General features: G+C 41.8%; 1 protein-coding gene across 3 annotated transcripts in view; it reads right to left on the reverse strand.

Annotated features, from left to right (window-relative positions):
• The window catches only part of STX18 (syntaxin 18), a 124,745-nt gene that overhangs the window by 52,051 nt on the left and 53,907 nt on the right, over positions 1–18,787 (reverse strand). For all 3 annotated transcript variants that reach the window (XM_050792195.1, XM_050792194.1, XM_050792196.1), the window contains exon 2: positions 964–1,031. In XM_050792195.1, coding sequence (XP_050648152.1) covers positions 964–1,031 — 68 coding nt within the window. The remainder of the gene's footprint in view (positions 1–963; positions 1,032–18,787) is intronic.

Here is an 18,787-nt window from a genome sequence, read left to right on the forward strand (position 1 = left end):
AGTATTAAGTTGAGCCTTTAAGTTTGAAAAGGAAACCACCATGGGAAGAGAAGGAACAGCACACGCCCAGGCCCTGCACCAGGAAAGGGCATGGCACCTTCAAGGAAGGCTGGCATGTCTGGAGCACCATGGTGGGAAGGCGGTGTTTGAAATGAGGCCAGGGGCTAGGTCAGGAGCAAGGAGACCGCAGTGTAGAGGCTGGTATTAATCCTAATTGCAACATGGTATTCATGGTGGGTTTACTCAGGTGGCGACATAATCCAATTAAAGTTTAAAAAAGACTCTGGCTACTGAGTAGAAACTGGACCTAGCCACCAGAAGGAATGTCACCATGAGTAACATTAGGGGATGAACAGAAGGATTCATCAAAAGTGCCCTAAGAAATGAAGGCTATGCCAAAGTGAGTGTGTAGCTGCCTCTAGCAGGTGTCAAAAGCCCGGGGGAAGGACAAAAGAAGAAAATGGCCATCAGGACTAAGGACTGGGAATTGGTGAGGGAGTCATGACCCAGCGACATGAGGGTAAGGACTGAAATGTGCTCATGAGAACGTCACCAAAACAGCAAAACTGGTGTCACAGACTGGGACAGCAAGAGATGGGCAAAAATAGCTTAGCAGAGGCTTGAAAACTTGGTTCTTCCACAGGTTCAGGGCATACAGATACATGTGTCCCCAACTTCAAATACAGCTCTGTAAGTATTTATGGAGTGAGTTTCATTTGACAGGAGATAATGGTATATATAGAGATACAAATAGACTGGAAGATATACTGTGATTTCATGACTTTGAGGACATGCAGTACTGCAGAGTCTTTTGCTTTGAGGAGATTTTTCCACTGCCAAACTGGTCTTCCTCATTACAACTCTGAGTTATTAACAAAAAGGTGAGGGCAAAAAGCACAAAAGAAACATAGGCATAGAAAAGAGCACAGTCACCAAAGTCCTAGTAAAAAAATATGTACTTACCTATAAGCATTAATATAATCTTTCCTGTGTTCCAGAAGAAAATCTCTCAGTTTGCCAATGTGAGAAATCTAAAATTAAAAAAGAAAGCCAACAGTTTATATAGATAGATATGTTACACTCATGTAATGAATTTTCAATCAATAGAGAATAAAATACAAATTGCAGAAAGATTCTGAAGCTACAAACTGAGCACCGTTGGTTTTAGACTCTCCTACAGTCACAAATTAGTTACCATTCCTGGGCCTCAGTCTCTCATCGATGGTTCCTTCTACCTCTAACTGTTAGGACCTATGACACTACAAGTAGGTGATTTCTAAGTAACTTAAAGATGAAATGAGATAATGCATGTCTAGTAATTACATACCATGCATTCAATAAAGGTTAATTCCTTTTCTTTTCTTATAGCTAAAATTGTACAGCAAGTATTCCTTCTTCCAAGTGTCCTAAGGGACAGTTCTAAAGCTGAAGCTGTTGGGTTTGTAAATAGGGTCCATGCAGAGCAGCAGAGTTAAAGCAAAGATTCAGGGGTAACAATTTATCCCCACATAGCAAATATCTGTCTTTCCTCTGGGCTATTTCCATGGATGAAGAAAAAGAACTCAAACGTACAGGAACAAAGCACTGTGTTTGTGATGGCTGTTTCTAGTATAATAAAAAACCTATTCTAAAGCACCTGTCAGGTACTGTGCATGGAACTAGCAATTCACAAATAAATAAAAAGTGGTGGGAAGAAAGCTCAGACCACAGTCAATGGGGACAAACATGTTTCCAGAGGGAGAATGACTACTAGCCAGTGGCCTGCTGGTCCTCTGACGACATCTTACTTCAGCTTCCGACTCACACACTTTGCACTCGTTTTAAACACGTGGCCCCAGCCTTGCAAGGTCTGCTGAACTTTCGTCTCTTCCATGGAAATTTTTCTGTCAAGGCCAATCCAGGCTAATTTTCACTTTGCTCTGATCTTAAAAGGACTTCTGCACACTACCCTCTTGGCACTCAATTATTCATGGCCATGTACTCTGACCTAACTTGTAAATACACACTTCTTTGTCAGTGGCAGAACTATGCATGGAGGAGCTGCTCAGCTTCCCCTACAGTTGTAAGCACAAGAAACAGCACAGGGGTGATCAATAAACACTGTGGAATGAATATATGCCTAAATACAAAATAGCACTGATCACAAAAGAAACCATCCATAGTTTGTCTGGAGATATGTCAGTTTGGGTTCAGCTAAATTTCCCACATAGTCTAGACTCTTATTATAAATGTGATTCAGAAAAATACCCTAACGCATTGTAAGCAAACAAATCAAAGAAAAACAATTAAGTATGGTCACAATATTCATTTATTTCACAGATAGCAAATCAGGACTGAGAGACTGTCCACCATCCCTGACATTGCTCAACACTTTCACGTACTTGGGCTATTTCTCTTCCCAACAACCCTGCTGTGCTATGATTCCTACTGTTCTCATTAACCACTTGGGAAAAGCTAAGTGACTAGTCCAAGGTTACATGTTTAGTATGTGAGCTTGGTTTCAAAAGCTCAGGACTAAGTCCAAATTCAGCGTTTCCCAGTGTACCACTGCTGCCTGCCTTACAATCCCTGTTCCTGCTTTCCACTTAGGCTGCATCAGGAAATCTGACTTTTTTTTTTTTTTTTTTCCTTTTTATGAGACAGAGTCTTGCTCTGTCACCCAGGGCTGGAGTGCAGTGGCGCGATCTCGACTCACTGCAAGCTCCACCTCCTGGGTTCATGCCATTCTCCTGCCTCAGCCTCCGGAGTAGCTGGGACTACAGGCACACGCCACCATGCCCGGCTAATTTTTTTTGTATTTTTAATAGAGACGGGGTTTCACCATGTTAGCCGGGATGGTCCCAATCTCCTGACCTCGCGATCCGCCTGCCTCGGCCTCCCAAAGTGCTGGGATTACAGGCGTGAGCCACCGCGCCTAGTCAGAAATCTGACTTTTAAGTCTGTTGGGAAAAAAAATTAAGAGATACGCAAGCAAGGGGTTAATTGCATCACATACAAGATTTTACCAAGCTACTCTTCTGTTTTAAAACCTTCAATGGTTTCCATCTCCTTACCTCCTCCCCTGCCTACCAGGGGTCAAAAACTCAACTGCTTCCAGGGGCCAGGTGAACAGTATAAATGAGCAAAGCAAGGGAAATGGGTGGGTAGAATATACTTGACAGTGGTGAATTCTGGTTTCAAAATACACTGCAGTTAAAGGAAGCAGCTCTGCAGACTGATTTGTCAAAGGGCAGCCAATGAGTCATCTCAGTGTCTAAACAATGGGAAAAAGTCCAAACTCCCAAATGCAGCACACAAGGCCCTTCATAACTCAGCCTTGAAAGTCCCTGCCGCATACCCTGCACCACTCCAGCCTCCATCCTGCAACACTTCAGCCTCCAAGTCCCAGGCCTTCCCCTCACTTGCATATTCATATGGTTCTCCCTTTCCCTGGAATGCCCAACCCATCATTCTCTCCCAGGCAAATTCTTCCTCCTCGTTCAATATTCTCTTTTCCTCCTCATACTCACCGTACACTCCCAGCTGCAGTCAGATCTCATTCCCGCATAAAATGCTACAAGTGCATCTATTTCAGCACCTGCTCCTTCATGATAACAATGACTAGTTCATAGACGGATTTGCCTTCACCAGACTGCAAGCTCGGAGAGGGCAGAGAGTCCTCTCTCTTTCCCCAGAGCTTGTCAGGCACAGTTCCCGGCACAAAGCAGACCCTCAAAAACTTTTACTAAATATTGAATAAATGGTGGGTGCTGAATAATCCCAGAAGGATTATACCTCCTATGGTAGGCAGAATAATGGTTTTCCAGCTTCCCCAGTCCCATCCCCCTGTAAGATGTCCAACTCCTAATCGCTGGAATCTGTGACTACATGGTGTTACATGACAACAGGGAATTAATGCAGCAGATGAGTTAAGGCTGCCTTAAAGTAGAGAGATTATCCTGGATTATCTGGGTAGGCCCAATGTAATCACAAGGCTCGGTAGATGTGGAAGTGGGAGGCAGAGGGAGAATGAGAGTAAGGCAGTGTGAGAAAGACTCATTCCAATGTTGCTGGTTTTGCAGATGGGGAAAGGAAGCCAAGGAATGTGGGCAGCCTCTAGAAGCTGGAAAGGGCAGGGCAATGGGCCTTCCTTAGAGCCTCCAGAAAAGAACACAGTCCTGCCAACACCTTGATTTTAGCTCAGGGAGTCCCATTTTGGACACCTGACCTATAGAACTATAAGACAATAAATCTGTGTTGTTGTAAGCCACAAGTTTGAGGCAATTTGTTACAGCAGCAATGAGAAACGAACACACCAGCAGCAATGAGAAACTAAGAGCCTTACTATCCACAACAGGTTTTCCTTTTTTTTTTTTTTTTTTTAGAAGTCATAAAGTTTTCCATACAAAGTTTTGAAAAGTCCAGAGGAATCTACTATACAGGTTAGATCCAGCTGCCCACCCCTACTTTTAGTTAGTTCTATTCTACAAGGGAGGGATGGTGCCTGGGGATGAGTGCCAGGAGCAAGCAAGCCCCACAGGAGCCCACAAGCACATACTTATTATACAAGAGGTTGCAGTTAGTCTAACAAATGTGATCCCAACTTCATATGCTCTGTAATGGGAAATTTCTATGAAATAAGGTTATTAAAACAGAGTGCAGCTGGTTCAGGATTAAATGGAATTCTTGACAAGAGGTATGTTAAGTAATTACTGACTAAATAACATCAGCATAATAACTCAATACTTAACAGGAACACAATGTATGATATTTTAAATGCTAAGAATGAAAAAATATAGGAACATTAAGATTTCTTTAGAAATTCGAGAGCTCTGAATTTTCAATTAATTTCTTTAAAAAAAAATCATGACAAATCAACAGCAAAGAAAAAAGTTCAATAGATCTTTGATTTATCTACATAGGCATACCTAAGTCCCCAAATAGCATAACACAATTATCTCTGTAGAGAATGATTTGACTGTTTAATCACATGACTACCATTAACTTTATAAAGACTCTTGGCCAAGCTTAATCTATTTACTGTTAGGCTTAATCCTATTTTTCAGAATAAACTGGCAAAGAGAGCATATTATAGTGCATACAATTCTGATGTGCTTGTTACATTTTCACATTTTTAGAGAGGTTAAGTAGTTGTGCGCTTTGGATTTTTCTTTTTTGCAGATATGGGGTCTTGCTATGTTGCCTAGGCTGGTCTCAAATTCCTGGGCTCAAGTGATCCTCCCCCCTTGGCCTTCCAAAGCGCTGGGATTACAGGCATGAGCCACCATATCCGGCCTATGTTTTGGACTTTAAATGTTTCCATATGTAGTGCTAGTTTTGGAAGAGTCACTTAATATGATAAAGCAGGAATAAGTATATACATAAAGAGAATGCCTCTTACTTCTAAAAAGAGAAAGGCCATTCTGGTGTAAACTTTGATAAGGAAATCAGAGTAAAATAAAAGTGTATTTTAAGGATCTAAAACTAGTGTCAATTTCTAACAGTTTTGATCTCACTGAATGATGTGGGGAAAGGGCACAGGGAAAAAAGGGATCATTGGTGAAGTCTCTGTGGGACCAAGTAGGTAACAAGATGCAAGGGCTAAAAACTGGGAGTGCTTTGGATGCTGAACCCATGTTTTGAGGCACCTCACAGGCCTGGACAGCAGGAGGAACACACCATTTTCACTGCTCTGTGTCTTTGTAACTGCTCTTTCTCTGCCTGGAAAGCCTTCCTTTATCCCAAACCCCATTCCATCTTTCAGGCTCTGCTTAAATGACACCTCCTCTACGCAGCCTTCGCTAATACCTCCCTCTATATTTTGTAGATAACTGTTTGCACTTTCCACATTACATTAGAAGTATTTATCTGTGATACCCACTAGACTTCAAGTAAGATCCTTGAGGTTGGCATCTCTGTCTTGTTCATTTTTGTACACCCACTAGTGCCTAAATGTTGGAAAGGGGTAAAGGGGGGGGAAAGGGAGGAGGAGAAAAAAAGGAGATCCAACAGAAAAGGCTTCAAGATCTGATACATCCTGATGTACTAGGTGTATCAAAAAGGTATCAAATGTATCACATAGACTGCATCTAGATAACTGAGTGAGTTTTAAAAATGAAGAGAGACCCGAGTGAATTTTAAAAATGAAGAGAGACAAGCTAGAGGTCTGTGCAAATAAACAGTTCTCCTAGAAAAGTCAGTGAGGTGTGTTCAGAAGGTGCAGCATCACCATGTGAAATCTACTAAGACTGGGCAACCTGACAGCTTCCCAAGATCATGTGTCCTCACAGTGAACAGTCTTCCATCAGACTGATGGTCTGCCACGGAAAAGAGTTTTCATCAGTGAGCTATGGTTTGATTACACCACCATATTAAATATGTCTCCACCAGAGAGGAAGGGTATGGACAAAGAATAGAGAATTCTGTATTTCTGACATAAACTGTAGTTTAAAACAAGAATTGAACTGTAGGTAAAAGAAAAAGGAAAGGAATGTAATATTTATTTAATGTCTCCTCTCTACTAATGTAAATGAGCTATTTCACTTAACTCTGATTACCTGTGGAAACAGATATTCTTAGTGGAAGGAAACCAAAGCTCAAGACTGACCGAGCCGGAACCAGAACCCTTAACCCTTAACCATTACGCTGAACTAGTATGGGCTCCCTCAGTACTGTTAAATTATGTTGGTGTTTTTTAGTTTCATTTGATGTTGAAGTCATTTTCATGTCCATTGTATATTGTTGTTATTTCACTAAAAAATCTCCTACTTAATATTTAGTGATATTAAGAAATAATAAATTTCATTTAGATGTAATAATGATATTATGTATTAGGATTATGTTTTCATTTATCTGTTTTTAGAATCCTTATCTTTTAGAGATATACACTGAACAACTTACAAGTAAAATTATACAATGCCCAGGATTTGCTTCACAATAAGACAGGGGGAGGTAACAGATGCAACAGGATGAGTCCTCAGTTGCTTATGGCTGAAGGTGAGTACATGCTTACATGGGGCGTTCCTTGTGCTATTCTACTTTAGTATATATTTGAAATCTTCCATAATAACATGTTATTTAAAAAAATCTCGGGGCTTGGGCAGTGGCTCAAGCCGGTAATCCCAGCACTTTGGGAGGCTGAGGTGGGCGAGTCACTTGAGGTCAGGAGTTCAAGACCAGACTGGCCAATATGGTGAAACCCTGTCTCTATTAAAAATACAAAAAAATACAAAAAAAAAAAAAAAAAAAAAAAAAAAAAAAAAAACTAGCCAGGCATGGTGACGCACACGCCTGTAATCCCAGTTACTTGGGAGGCTGAGGCAGGAGAATCGCTTGAACCCTGGAGGTAGAGGTTGTAGTGCGCCGAGATCACGCCACTACACTCCAGCCTGGTGACAGAGCAAGACTCGGTCTCAAAACAAAACAAAACAAAAAACAAAACAAACTCATGTAGTACTTTCTTCTTTTTAACATTTTTAGTCATTTTGAGGTAGAGATTTTCTGCTACCAAACTAGGAACAACTCTTACTTAACAACTAAATCCCAACGATCTTTGGCTACTTTATTTCTAAGTACTTGCAATCTTTGCTTAAATTCCATTTAACAGGATCAATGCCACTCAAAAACAACAACAACAACAAAACTTTCACTGAGAACTCACTCCCAGTCAGGCGGAAGTCCAAAAGAGCTCTGCGTGTGCTACTCATCCACTTCTCCCAGCAATGCCCAGGAGGCAGTGACAGCATCATGACTGCCCTATGGATGAGAAAACTGAGTCAGAGGGAAGATAAGAAATTTCCTCAGGGACATGTGGGTTGAAGCCTGGATCCAATCCAGCCAGTCTAAGTACCAGTCTTGAGTTCTTAACTGCCAAATTTACACAAAATCCTGGCAAGTCACAACTACAGTTTTCCAGTACTATATTTGCAAGGAAGCACCTGGGAACTGAGAAAAAGCCTCCATGTGGGCAATATCAACATCAACCTGTTCTTTTCTTTTTGTACTACATCTCCATTCAACATGCAGTACACGCTTGACTTTACCCAATCGTGACCACTACTTACAGAGCACCCTCCACGTGTGTGCCAGGTAGTGCATAAACTGCTTGATGTATGCTCTGTGGTTTCCACCCCTCTATAACGATCGTATGAATCAGATTACCTCCTCCTGCCCCACCTAGTAAACATGGAAACAAACCTATGCAAGGTCACGAGGCTAATAAATGGAAGAATTGGCATTGATCACAGACCTGTATGACTCACAGTGTTCATGTTATGTTTAGCTTAGTTAGGTCTGAATTTTTCTTCATAGAAATAAACTGAGCTTCATGAAAGTATTTGTGAGAGTATTTGTATATGTTGACTTTTTAAAAAATTAACTACACTTGCATACAGAAAGATCGGCAAAAAAAAAAAAAAAGTTTTCACTGATGGACATTTGTCTCCTCTGAAGTTGGCTACTACTGTTCCTTGTGTTTTACGACATGGGGGGCTTTGGATTGGCAAGCCCATAGGGATATTGAGAAGAAGGTCCACAAATACAAGAAAGGAAAAAGAATGGTCAGAAAGACCAGTGCGTTTTGAGTATCAATCATCAAGCCACCTGAAAACATGGCTTAAACAAGTAATGAAAGCAACACCCAGGATGGTTCGTTCTCCCGTTTGAATTAATCTATATCCAGTTTTTAGCTTAGAATAGGATAGAGGGCAGAGGAGAAATTCTGGGCAAAAGACTGTGGGGGGCTTGGATGAATCAGGGTGGACAAAAGAAAGATGGGCATGAAATCCAGGGAGTTGGCCAAGGTGCCTGGGTTCTACTCCCTGCTTTGCCACTTACTGTGAAGGGATTCCGTATTCCCCACTGCTATGCATCGCGTGGAGGGACTTCAGCTGGACCAGTCTTCCTGGCCTATCTCCCAATCTTTACTGAGTCTTCTTAGAGAGAAGAGGAGAGACCTGTGTTAAGATTTGGAGAAGGGAGAGCATGCTGCCCTGTCCTCTCCTCTTTTCAGATCGGCCAGCCAGCACAGAGGGTATATTCTGGTCCATGCTCCACTCGTATTGGGCCATAACTCTAAAGCCAGGTTCTCCACTTGGCTTTTTCTTGCTGACTCCTGTATTTTTCTTTCAGGTAGTTCCGCTGAACTGGGAAGAAAGGCATATATTTTACAAGCTCCACTAAAGTTTTAACCTTTGCCAGCTGAAATTTTGAGCAAATTGCTTAATCTCCCTGGGCTTCACTACAAAAGGGAACTGGGTAAAAACTATTTTTAAAAAATAGTAGTGGCACAAGTTAATAGTCAATTTTTGAGTACTACATACTATACAGCAGGTACCAATCTAAATCCTTGCATCCCACTTGCTTCTCCTAACAATCCTTTAGGGTAGATATCATTATTACCCCATTTTGCAGATGAGAAGACAGTAAACTAACACATTCTGTATAAATGGCTTGAAATAAATTCAAAAATAAATTTTTGTTTGGTATGTCTCAAACCGAGTGCCTGTGTGCCTTCAGCTTCTGCAAGTCTACCCACAAAGATGACCCTGCTGTCCTATCTGAGTACAATTAAGTCACTGAAGGTCGCATTTACCGGACCTGTAGAAGGGACATAGTGAGATCTAACCTGTTCAGGTGAAAGGCACTGTCTATAGCTATGGGCCAGCACAGAACTAACAGCCACAATCCAGGATAAGCCAGGCTCTGGCTCCTTCATTAGGCTAATACTTAACCAAACAAGTTATTTAAACACCATTCTAAAACTACAGGCATTCATTTGACTCATCCCATTATTTCTCCAAAGATAAATCAACTTTACTTTTTAACTAGCTATATTTTAATGAGGCGAATTCCCTAGATCATCAAGACACTGAAATTCTCCATAAAACCCATCTACCATAAAAGCAAATTCATTATAAAACAGCAGTAGTATGGTCCCTACATGAGATGCATTTGACAGGGGAAAAAAAGACTCTCTTACATTACCTGTTCTTATACACATAAAGGTTTCACTAGGAAAGACCAAACAAAACAACACAGCATCCCAATAGGCAAACAGTTCCCCTGTGAGAGCTGGTCCTATAAGTGGATCTACACAGTTGACATGGACTCAATACCAGGAACTACTAACATGGATGAAAGTCCCATAAACATATTACCTAGAGGCGAAAAACTGGGACAAAACAGAGGTTGCCCAAAGCATGTATGGTGTGATCCATTTGCATAAAACATAGGAAATGCATACCTAGAGCTGTATACATATGTAAAGGGGAATCTAAAAGACTGCTCATCAAGGTATCAATGATTGTAGGTGGTAAGATTTGGAGACTGCCTTCTTCTTAATACTTCTTGCACTTTAAAAATTTTCTACAATTACTATGTATAATCTTTATAATCAGATAAAACATGTTATTAAACAATCAAAAAGGGTGAATCTTCCCACATACTTCCTTGACTAAAACTGTACATTACCTTCCCCTTTAACCCAGGATAAGTCCACGTCCTCATGCCCAAGGCCCACCAGTGCCTTACGCTCTGCTGCCATCTCCAGATGCAAAGTCCTCCCCGCTTCCCAATCCTGTCTTCTGACTCAGTCCTACGCGTGAGGCTCTGCTCAGGCGTTACACCTCCTAAAGGCTTCCCTGCTATCTCCAGGCCAGGTTAAGGATCCATCTTGTAAATATATCCCTTGCAGAGATGTCACCATCTTGTGAGTTTCTGAATTGTTTTCATGTCTGTCTGACATAAGCTGCTGAGGCATCTGCCTAGCCCAAAGTGGCTCCTCAATAATTATTTAATGCTCTACGTGGGATTTTCTTTGTTTAAAAAACTTTTTGAATTGATTTTCTATCCCCTTCAAGAATCAGTAATAAGATCCAATAAACTCCAAACATACTAAGGCAGCCACATACTTCCCATTATCCACTAGATGGCAACACAAGCATTAGAGCAGCAGTAGTAACAGGACCTCCCTCAAAAACAGCACAATTTTTTCCCAAAGACTTAAAAAATTTCTCTGATTCTTTCTTTTGATCTGGAATCAAAGGATTAATAAAGGTTCACCATTCTGTGCAGGATGAAGCTGAAATGAGATTGATTTTAAACATACATGTGCACCGCGGATAAGCTGAGTCCAGGAATATTCTGAAACACTGCACTCTAGGCAGATTCCACACAAAGGGAGCTCTGGGAGCATGGCTGCCAGCTGCCATCCCAGGCAGCAGGCCCAGCTTTGTTTTTATGTGTCACCCACAGAACAGCCTTGCTAGCTGTTCCTTCGTGGGTGTTTTGTGAATTACCCAAAGCACGATATACTGTAAAACAAAAACCCTGATACAAAATGATGGGATTCTTCTCAAAGAACGACTGCACTCTGACTGTGGGGAGAGTTCAAAGCAGTCGGCAAGTGTCCTTTGCTAATCACAGCAGTGGTTTGACTTGCAACCCCCCTCACCCTTCCCAGGACGATAGAAATTCTGTTCTGCTGGCACTCACAACACTTCCAACAAAGACCTGATTGATTATGGAACACTAAGTACTGATTTGCATAATTTGCCTCTGCAAGAAACAAGCATTGTTCAAGATTAAAGAAACTCCAGTGGGTCCCTCTGGCATATTGTAAAAAGTTCCCTGTAACACAAAATCATTATTTTTTTTTCATTCAATCAGTGGACACAGCTTGCTGTTCAGTTAGTATGCAGCCAAAGGTACAGCCAGAAAACCCACTGCTGTATAACATTTGCCAACTACTGATAAGTTACAGTGATTTTCACAAGGATCAAGTTTAACCTGGAGCCCACTGACTAAATTTCGAGTCTAACTCCTTTCAGTCTTAATTGAAAAATGCATCAATAGCAATTACTAAGTCAGAGCTAAAAGTTTAGAGCTAACACACCTCTGGAGCACGCTGACCTGCTGAGGTCACAGTGGGGACTGTCTGAGGCCTATCCCTGTGCAAGAGAAACTCCCCAGTGACCAATCGCCCACAAAAGAGGCTAGTACAGCCACAGACATTCCACTGTGCCCGGGACCACAGCAGCGAGTTTGCTGAGGGAATACATAAAGCAACTGTTCCTTTCTCGCTTTCTTCTTTTCTTTCAGCAGTTGTTGAGTAAGCAACTCCTATGGGCTTGGCCTATCTCCTATCACTTTCCCCCTAATTCCTATCGAGGGGGACACTCTTCACCAGGCCTCACCAAACTCAGATGGTTCTCCTCCCTGCTCCTGCCCCCTCCTTCCCTGTCCCCTCCTGAAGCACTAGCCTCCCTCGGGTTCCAGAACACCACTGTCTAGCTTCTTTTCTAAAACCTATGACTCCTTTTCTTCATTCATTCATTCCCCCTCTGCCTTTGTTAATCTCTGAAACTTCTTATAAGTTCAGCCCTTGGCTCTTTCTTTACATGTTCTTGCTGAGCTCACTCATTCCAATCCATAGCTTTATTTACTGTCTACAAGAATTGTCCACCCAGCTGCTGCCTCCCTCCTGTGTTCAAGCTGAGTGTATCCAACTGTTTTTTAGACACTGCCACTGTGTGTCCCACTGATGCCTCAAAAGCAGTGTGTCCCAACGGTATCCTCATGCAGCCACTCACACCCTCTGGCTTACTCCTAGTCCCTCCTGTTCTGATGGCCCCGAACAGAAAGCCTTCATTCTCTCTAGATTCCAAGTTAGAATATCTTGGCCATTTTGGACTCTTCTCTCTTTTTCACTCCACAAATGAAATTGATCAGTCAGTCCCATTCACTCACCTTGTTAAACATTGGCTAAAGGAGCCAGCCCCACCCACCAGCTTCTGTTCCTGCACTTCCTGCAACCACCTGCGTGCCAGACCACAGAGCCTTTCCTTAAGCAACCCTCCTCTTTCCTGCCCTGCACTCTGGCACCTGCTTCTCTCTGCCCAGAATGTCTTCATTCCCATCAGTCAACTTCTACTCAAAATTGCGTGCCCAAGGAGGCTTTAAAATATGGTATTCTGGGTTCACTTTCCACCTTCCTTGAGGCAAGCAATAAGTGATAAATGCTAGCTGAATATATCAAGTTCTTTATTCCATCAGTCTGGAAATCTTATCAGAAAAAATAAATAAGGCCATCTTAACTTAGGAAAAGTATAATCAGTAGCTAAATAACCTAGTCTGGATTTTTGCTGAGAACCAATACAAATCTTATGGAACTGTGGCTTCCAGAATTCAGCATATGTTTTTTAAGAGACAGAGGAGAGAAAACATGTGCACAAAAGAGGAGAATGACTTTTCCATTTCCAACCTTCTTATTTCAGGGAGTCTCAAGTAACTGACAATGGGGCTGGTTAACAGGGGGGCACGGGTGGTTAACGCTAGGTAGGTGGATTTAGCAGTCTAATTTCTCATATTAGCAACTAACTTTCTACCTGGAATGTATTGCTTCCTTTCTAATATTAAGCCCCTATCATCTTTAAAGAAATTCAGAAATTAAAAAAACAAAAACCTAGAATCTTAGTGTTGATGACACAAAGAACTCATGATTTAATTTCAAAAGTTGAGTGGCACCACGTAGTGCTTAAGTTTCCCATTAAACTCAATGCAACTTCCATTTTAAAAGAGTTCTAGGACTCTTACACCCAAAGAAAAAAACAAATGTACTCAACTCTTCCTCCTCACTCCTTCCAGCCCCAACTTACTAATTTCATTCTAATTAAACATCTTCATTCCCATTCTTCTAGCTCCCCAAACTACAATTATTTGGCATTACTGAGCACATTCCCACTATTTCTGAAGCTCCGTCTACTCCCAGTTTATCTGACCTTACTATTCGCCTAGAACAGGCTAGATGACGCACAGAGCAGTGACTACCTCCCTGCTTAGATTCTCAAGACTAGCAAGGGTCTAGAAGACACCTGCTATGCCAAATGAGCAGCATGATAGGGCACCCACTGCCTCTCCCTGGCCATCCATTTCACCTCAGACAGTACAAAGCTCTTTCTTACTCTGAATTGAGGTCAGCTACTATGATCCACCCCACCTGAGTCTTCTCTCGTCTCCAAGCTAATCATTCCCAATCCTCTCAAGAATTTTTTTTTTTAATTTTTTTTTTTTTGGAGACAGTCTTGCTCCTGTTGCCCAGGCTAGAGTGCAGTGGCATGATCTCGGCTCACTGCAACCTCCGCCTCCCAGGTTCAAGTGATTCTCCTGCCTCAGCCTCCCGAGTAGCTGAGACTATAGGTGCGCACCATGCCCGGCTAATTTTTTTGTAATTTTCGTAGAGACGGGGTTACACCATGTTAGCTAGGAGAGTCTTGATCTCCTGACCTCGTGATCCGCCTGCCTTGGCCTCCCAAAGTGCTGGGATTACAGGTGTGAGTCACCGTGCCCGGCCCTTGCTCTCAGGAATTTTTTATGTGAAATACATCTGTGGCTTCTGGCCATACTTACTACCTCTGAATATAGTTCATGGGCCTCCCAAATAAAATGCATTTTCCAGAATAGAATCAGTACTCTCCGTGTCAGCAGGAAGTGCCGAGGAAAACAGAACCATTGCCTCCCTTGTTCCAGGCTCTGGGCTTCTAGTAATGCCACCTAAGGGCATGCTCACTTCCATGTCACTGAGTCAAGCTGACTTTACATTGACTAAAATGACTTTTTCCATGAGTGATGCTGATAAACTAGGTCTTCATTATATGCACATTTTTCCTGGCTTCCTGTCATTTGGAATTCTGCTCATTATGCCATTAAAGAGATCTATAAATAAAAATCATCATTCAAAAAATGAGATGAAAATGGGATAAAAAAAGTAGCACAGAACCATAGAACCCTCCCTTAGACAGCCAGCTCCACTAGTCACAAACGCCCTATCCCCTTTGCTCTCTTAGAAGCACGAGTGGTCTATTTTAAAAACATTTCCTCCACAAAAACATCACGGAGAGGCTTTGTTAACTACTGCCGTCTAGAAACAAATATTCTCCTCCCCTACCTGCCTAACAACCCAATCCAAAACTACACAATAGCTGGGAGGACATGGCTCAGGCTTCTGAATCTTTGCTGGTTAATAATCACTACTTTCTTTTCTGTGTGCTTGGAAAACTTTCTTTCATTTGTTCACTTGACAAATATGTAAGACCCAGCATGGGCCAGGCACATTAAGGAAGGAGGTAATAAAGAAGAGAGGAAGAGGGGAGGGAGAACAGAACAAGAAGTTCCAACCCAAGGATCCAACCCAACTTTGCACTGCTTTGCATTTCAATCCAAACCCCATCTGGTCTGGAGGCTGTGTGTGGAGGGTGTGCATGCATGCTGCATTCTTCTGAGTCTCCATACTGCATAGGATGAAACCAGGTCAAACGGACCTGGTTTAGATCCTAGCTCTGCCACTTACTAGTGACATGGCCTTGTGTTGCTTAAACTCTTCCAGCCTTCATCTCTGAGGTATAAACTTGAGACAATAATAACTCTGAAGACCACAAGTCCCTGATGAAAATAGCACCTGTGAAGAGTCTGACACTATGTCTGGCACACAGTAGGTGCTCAACTACTCTAAGTTTTCTTCTTCATTTCATCATTATTTCAGTCTCACCCCTAGGGCAAGGTGAACTTTAGTGCATAAGGTGAAAAACATACACAATTCAAGTGACAATTTTAAAAGGCCACAAGGCCACTCTGGACTTCAACTCACTCTTGCAATAGGTTCAAAGCAGCCAGTGCCCCCAGCCCAGTGTTGGAAAAGACTGCCATTTCTTCAGCTGTGCATCAGAGGAAGCGGCTGGTTTGAGTTTAGGAGACAAGATGGCAGTGAAAATGCTAGACTCGCAGGCAGTAAGCAAGATACTCTTACTAGAAGAGGCCCTAGGGAACAAAATCAATGATTGGAATGGCAGATTCGCGAGCCCCAGCTCACCCTCACCCCAGAGCTCACACATGCTGGGTGGACGGCAGGCACGTTGAAACAGGCATTTCTTTTCTGCCAAGCACACCCAGTTAATCTCCTACCACTAGATTTCTGTGGGATGCACCTACAGCGTGTAGCCTGTCCCTGCCCCGCCCCCTATGCGCTCTCCTCCATATCTTTTCTCCTGCTCCCAAAGTTTTCCTTTTTCTCGATGCTGCTGGTACTTTCCTGCACGGAACAGTCTTTGACTCACCACACACTTTTTCTGGGATCACTGCTTATACTAGAATTCCATGAGCAGCCTATATCCCCTTTGCTCTCTTAGAAGCACGAGTGGTGGATGGTCAGCACGCAGGCAGAGGGTGGGGAAGGCAACTCCAGGCACATGGTAACCCCCAGCTAGTTCTATGACCTTGGAGTCACCAGGTGATGCACGATTCTCACCTGTGTGCTTCAAAGGTCAGATGGAAAGATCCCCCAAATGCTTTCCAGCTCAGAAATTCTAGATAATTTTTGGGTGTTCAATCAATTTGAAAGCTCCTACCACCAACCCTGTCAGTTTCTTTCTACTTTTATGCTTTCCAAAGCTTCCAAAATCATTCTAAGGCTCCAGGTACATTTGGGATTCTCAGTTACTGAGGCTATCTGACTTAGGGCAATTCAGCTGCAGAACTTTGGAAAGTCTGCTCATAAGAAATTAAAAATATCATTCACATGCCAATAAGATGGAGGTAAAACAGACAAGAAAAGAATTACCTTGACAATTCATAACAGGCAACTAATGTGGATACATTAGAAATGTTTTTGAGTGAATATGCAACAAAAATGATCACAGCAAGCACTATTATAGTACTTACTATATGCCAAGAAGAATTTTAAGGGCTTTTTACAGATTATTGCATTTAATCCTCATTATAAACTTAGGAGGCAGGTACCCCCAGCATTCCTCTTTTACAGAGGAGAGAGGCCAAGTTAACTGGCTTGAGGACTCATTAGGAAGTATCGGAGCTGTATTTGAAATTAGGTCCACTCCATAGCCTGTATTCTTAACTTTTTCTTGCTCTTAAAATTCTTCAGAACCTTGACAAGAGGGGCGAGAGGAAAAAACGTTTTACTCATATTTGAGTTCCTCAAAATATCAACTCTATCTTTAAAATTATTTACATATCTTCAAAAACAAATAGTGCAAAATTCATATTTGAGTTTCACTTTCTAAGAGGGGACTGTATTTTAAATTTCTCCAGTGGCCTTACACAGAGTCACGGTCATCTAAAGTATAGTTCTTGACCTTTTTAGGGGCACAGATGCCTTTGAGATCCTGACAAAAGCTATGAATCTGATATCTTCTATAAAAGAAATAAACACATACACAGAAACAAAAAACTTTCTGCCTGTCATCTTGAGCTTCAGAGGCTTTTGGTTCATGGACATCAGGTTAAGTACCTCTGATTGTAAACACTATTCCACACACACACATACACACACACACACACACACACACACGAGACACACGAGGGTATACTCTTTCTGTAAACATCATCTGCATAAGGAAGAACTTTCCAGCTCAGCACTCACAGACATCTGCTGGCCATCAGTGGGGGTTTGTCTGCATGGTCGCACTAACCAGTCACACTAAGTAGGGATCTGGGGCCTGCAGGTGGTGGGGAAAGACTGAGTGTACCATGAGAACCACCTACACTGAATCATCCAAATCATCATCATAATAAACTTCCAAATCATCATCATAATAAATCATATTGAACATTGAGTGTTTCCTATGTGTCGGACACTGTGTTAAACCCATACTGAACATTTAGTGTTTCCTATGTGTCAGATACTGTGTTAAACCCATTGTGTAGACTATCTCATTGAATCCTCACAGCAAATGAGAAAACAGATGAGTACACTAGCCCAAAGGCATACACCTGACAAGTTGAAAAGTCAGGGTCTATACTCTGGAATAGACTCTAAGCCTGTGCTCTTAAATTCTTCACTCTATGCCTCCAAACTTGGGCTCTCCGAGGATAAAACTCAGTGAAGAACGAAACCAAAGAGGTGTTATCTGCAGCCTTCTGACGCCTCCTACCTGCCAAACCCATGAAAACAAATCCATCAATTTTATTTAGCAGTTGCTTCAAAAGCATTTGCCAGATGTCGGAAAATATTAAGCAAACAAATGCATTTATACCCCATCATAGTACATTCCACATCTCAGGAATATGTTCACTCCTTTTTGTGTTGAAGAATTTTAAAACTTTAAAAAATTCTAAGTCCAAAAAGAACTATGTCTTGTTCACTTTGGATTCCCAAAGCCTGGCATAGTTCCTAGCTCAACAAATGTCTAGGAACATTCAACAAACGAAGGGGTGATACATTTTATCAAGAATTTGACATTCTAAAAAAAATATCAAGGAATGGCTGTACCTAAAATTTGTGGTCATTATGTGTTAAAAGTTGTTTTTTTTTGGTAATGTGGAATTGTTTCATCTAATTTTTGCAAATATTTTAGTACACTCAAAAGGCACATAGTCTCTATAATAAGCAGGCAACAATTTATGACCTACAGTTTATAATCAGCAGCAACTCCTCCTTTTGTGAGGTGAACAGACTATCAGCATAGCATAAAGTTTGTGGCAACAAACAGGTTCTATCCAAAGCCGTCTCTTACTACTGAGGTTGAACATGAGCACTCAAAAACACAAAATCCCCAAAGACTAAATACTTCCCTACTGACCAAAAAAAAAAAGCTTTGTTTGAATTATAATATCAGCTTATAAGGAGAAAACGTGGAGATGTCAATCACCAGTACATACACCTATAGCAGTGTGAAAACTACAAAGAAAACTGACGTATCACAACTGCTCCCAATCTCATTCTCCTGGGGTCCTAGCGCTAGTTAAAAACATGTGCTAGGAAGAAGATTAAAAATCACTTATTTGCAAGACAAGGGCA

Source organism: Macaca thibetana, chromosome 5 (assembly GCF_024542745.1).
Source record: "Macaca thibetana thibetana isolate TM-01 chromosome 5, ASM2454274v1, whole genome shotgun sequence".
NCBI classification, from domain to species: Eukaryota; Metazoa; Chordata; class Mammalia; order Primates; family Cercopithecidae; genus Macaca; species Macaca thibetana.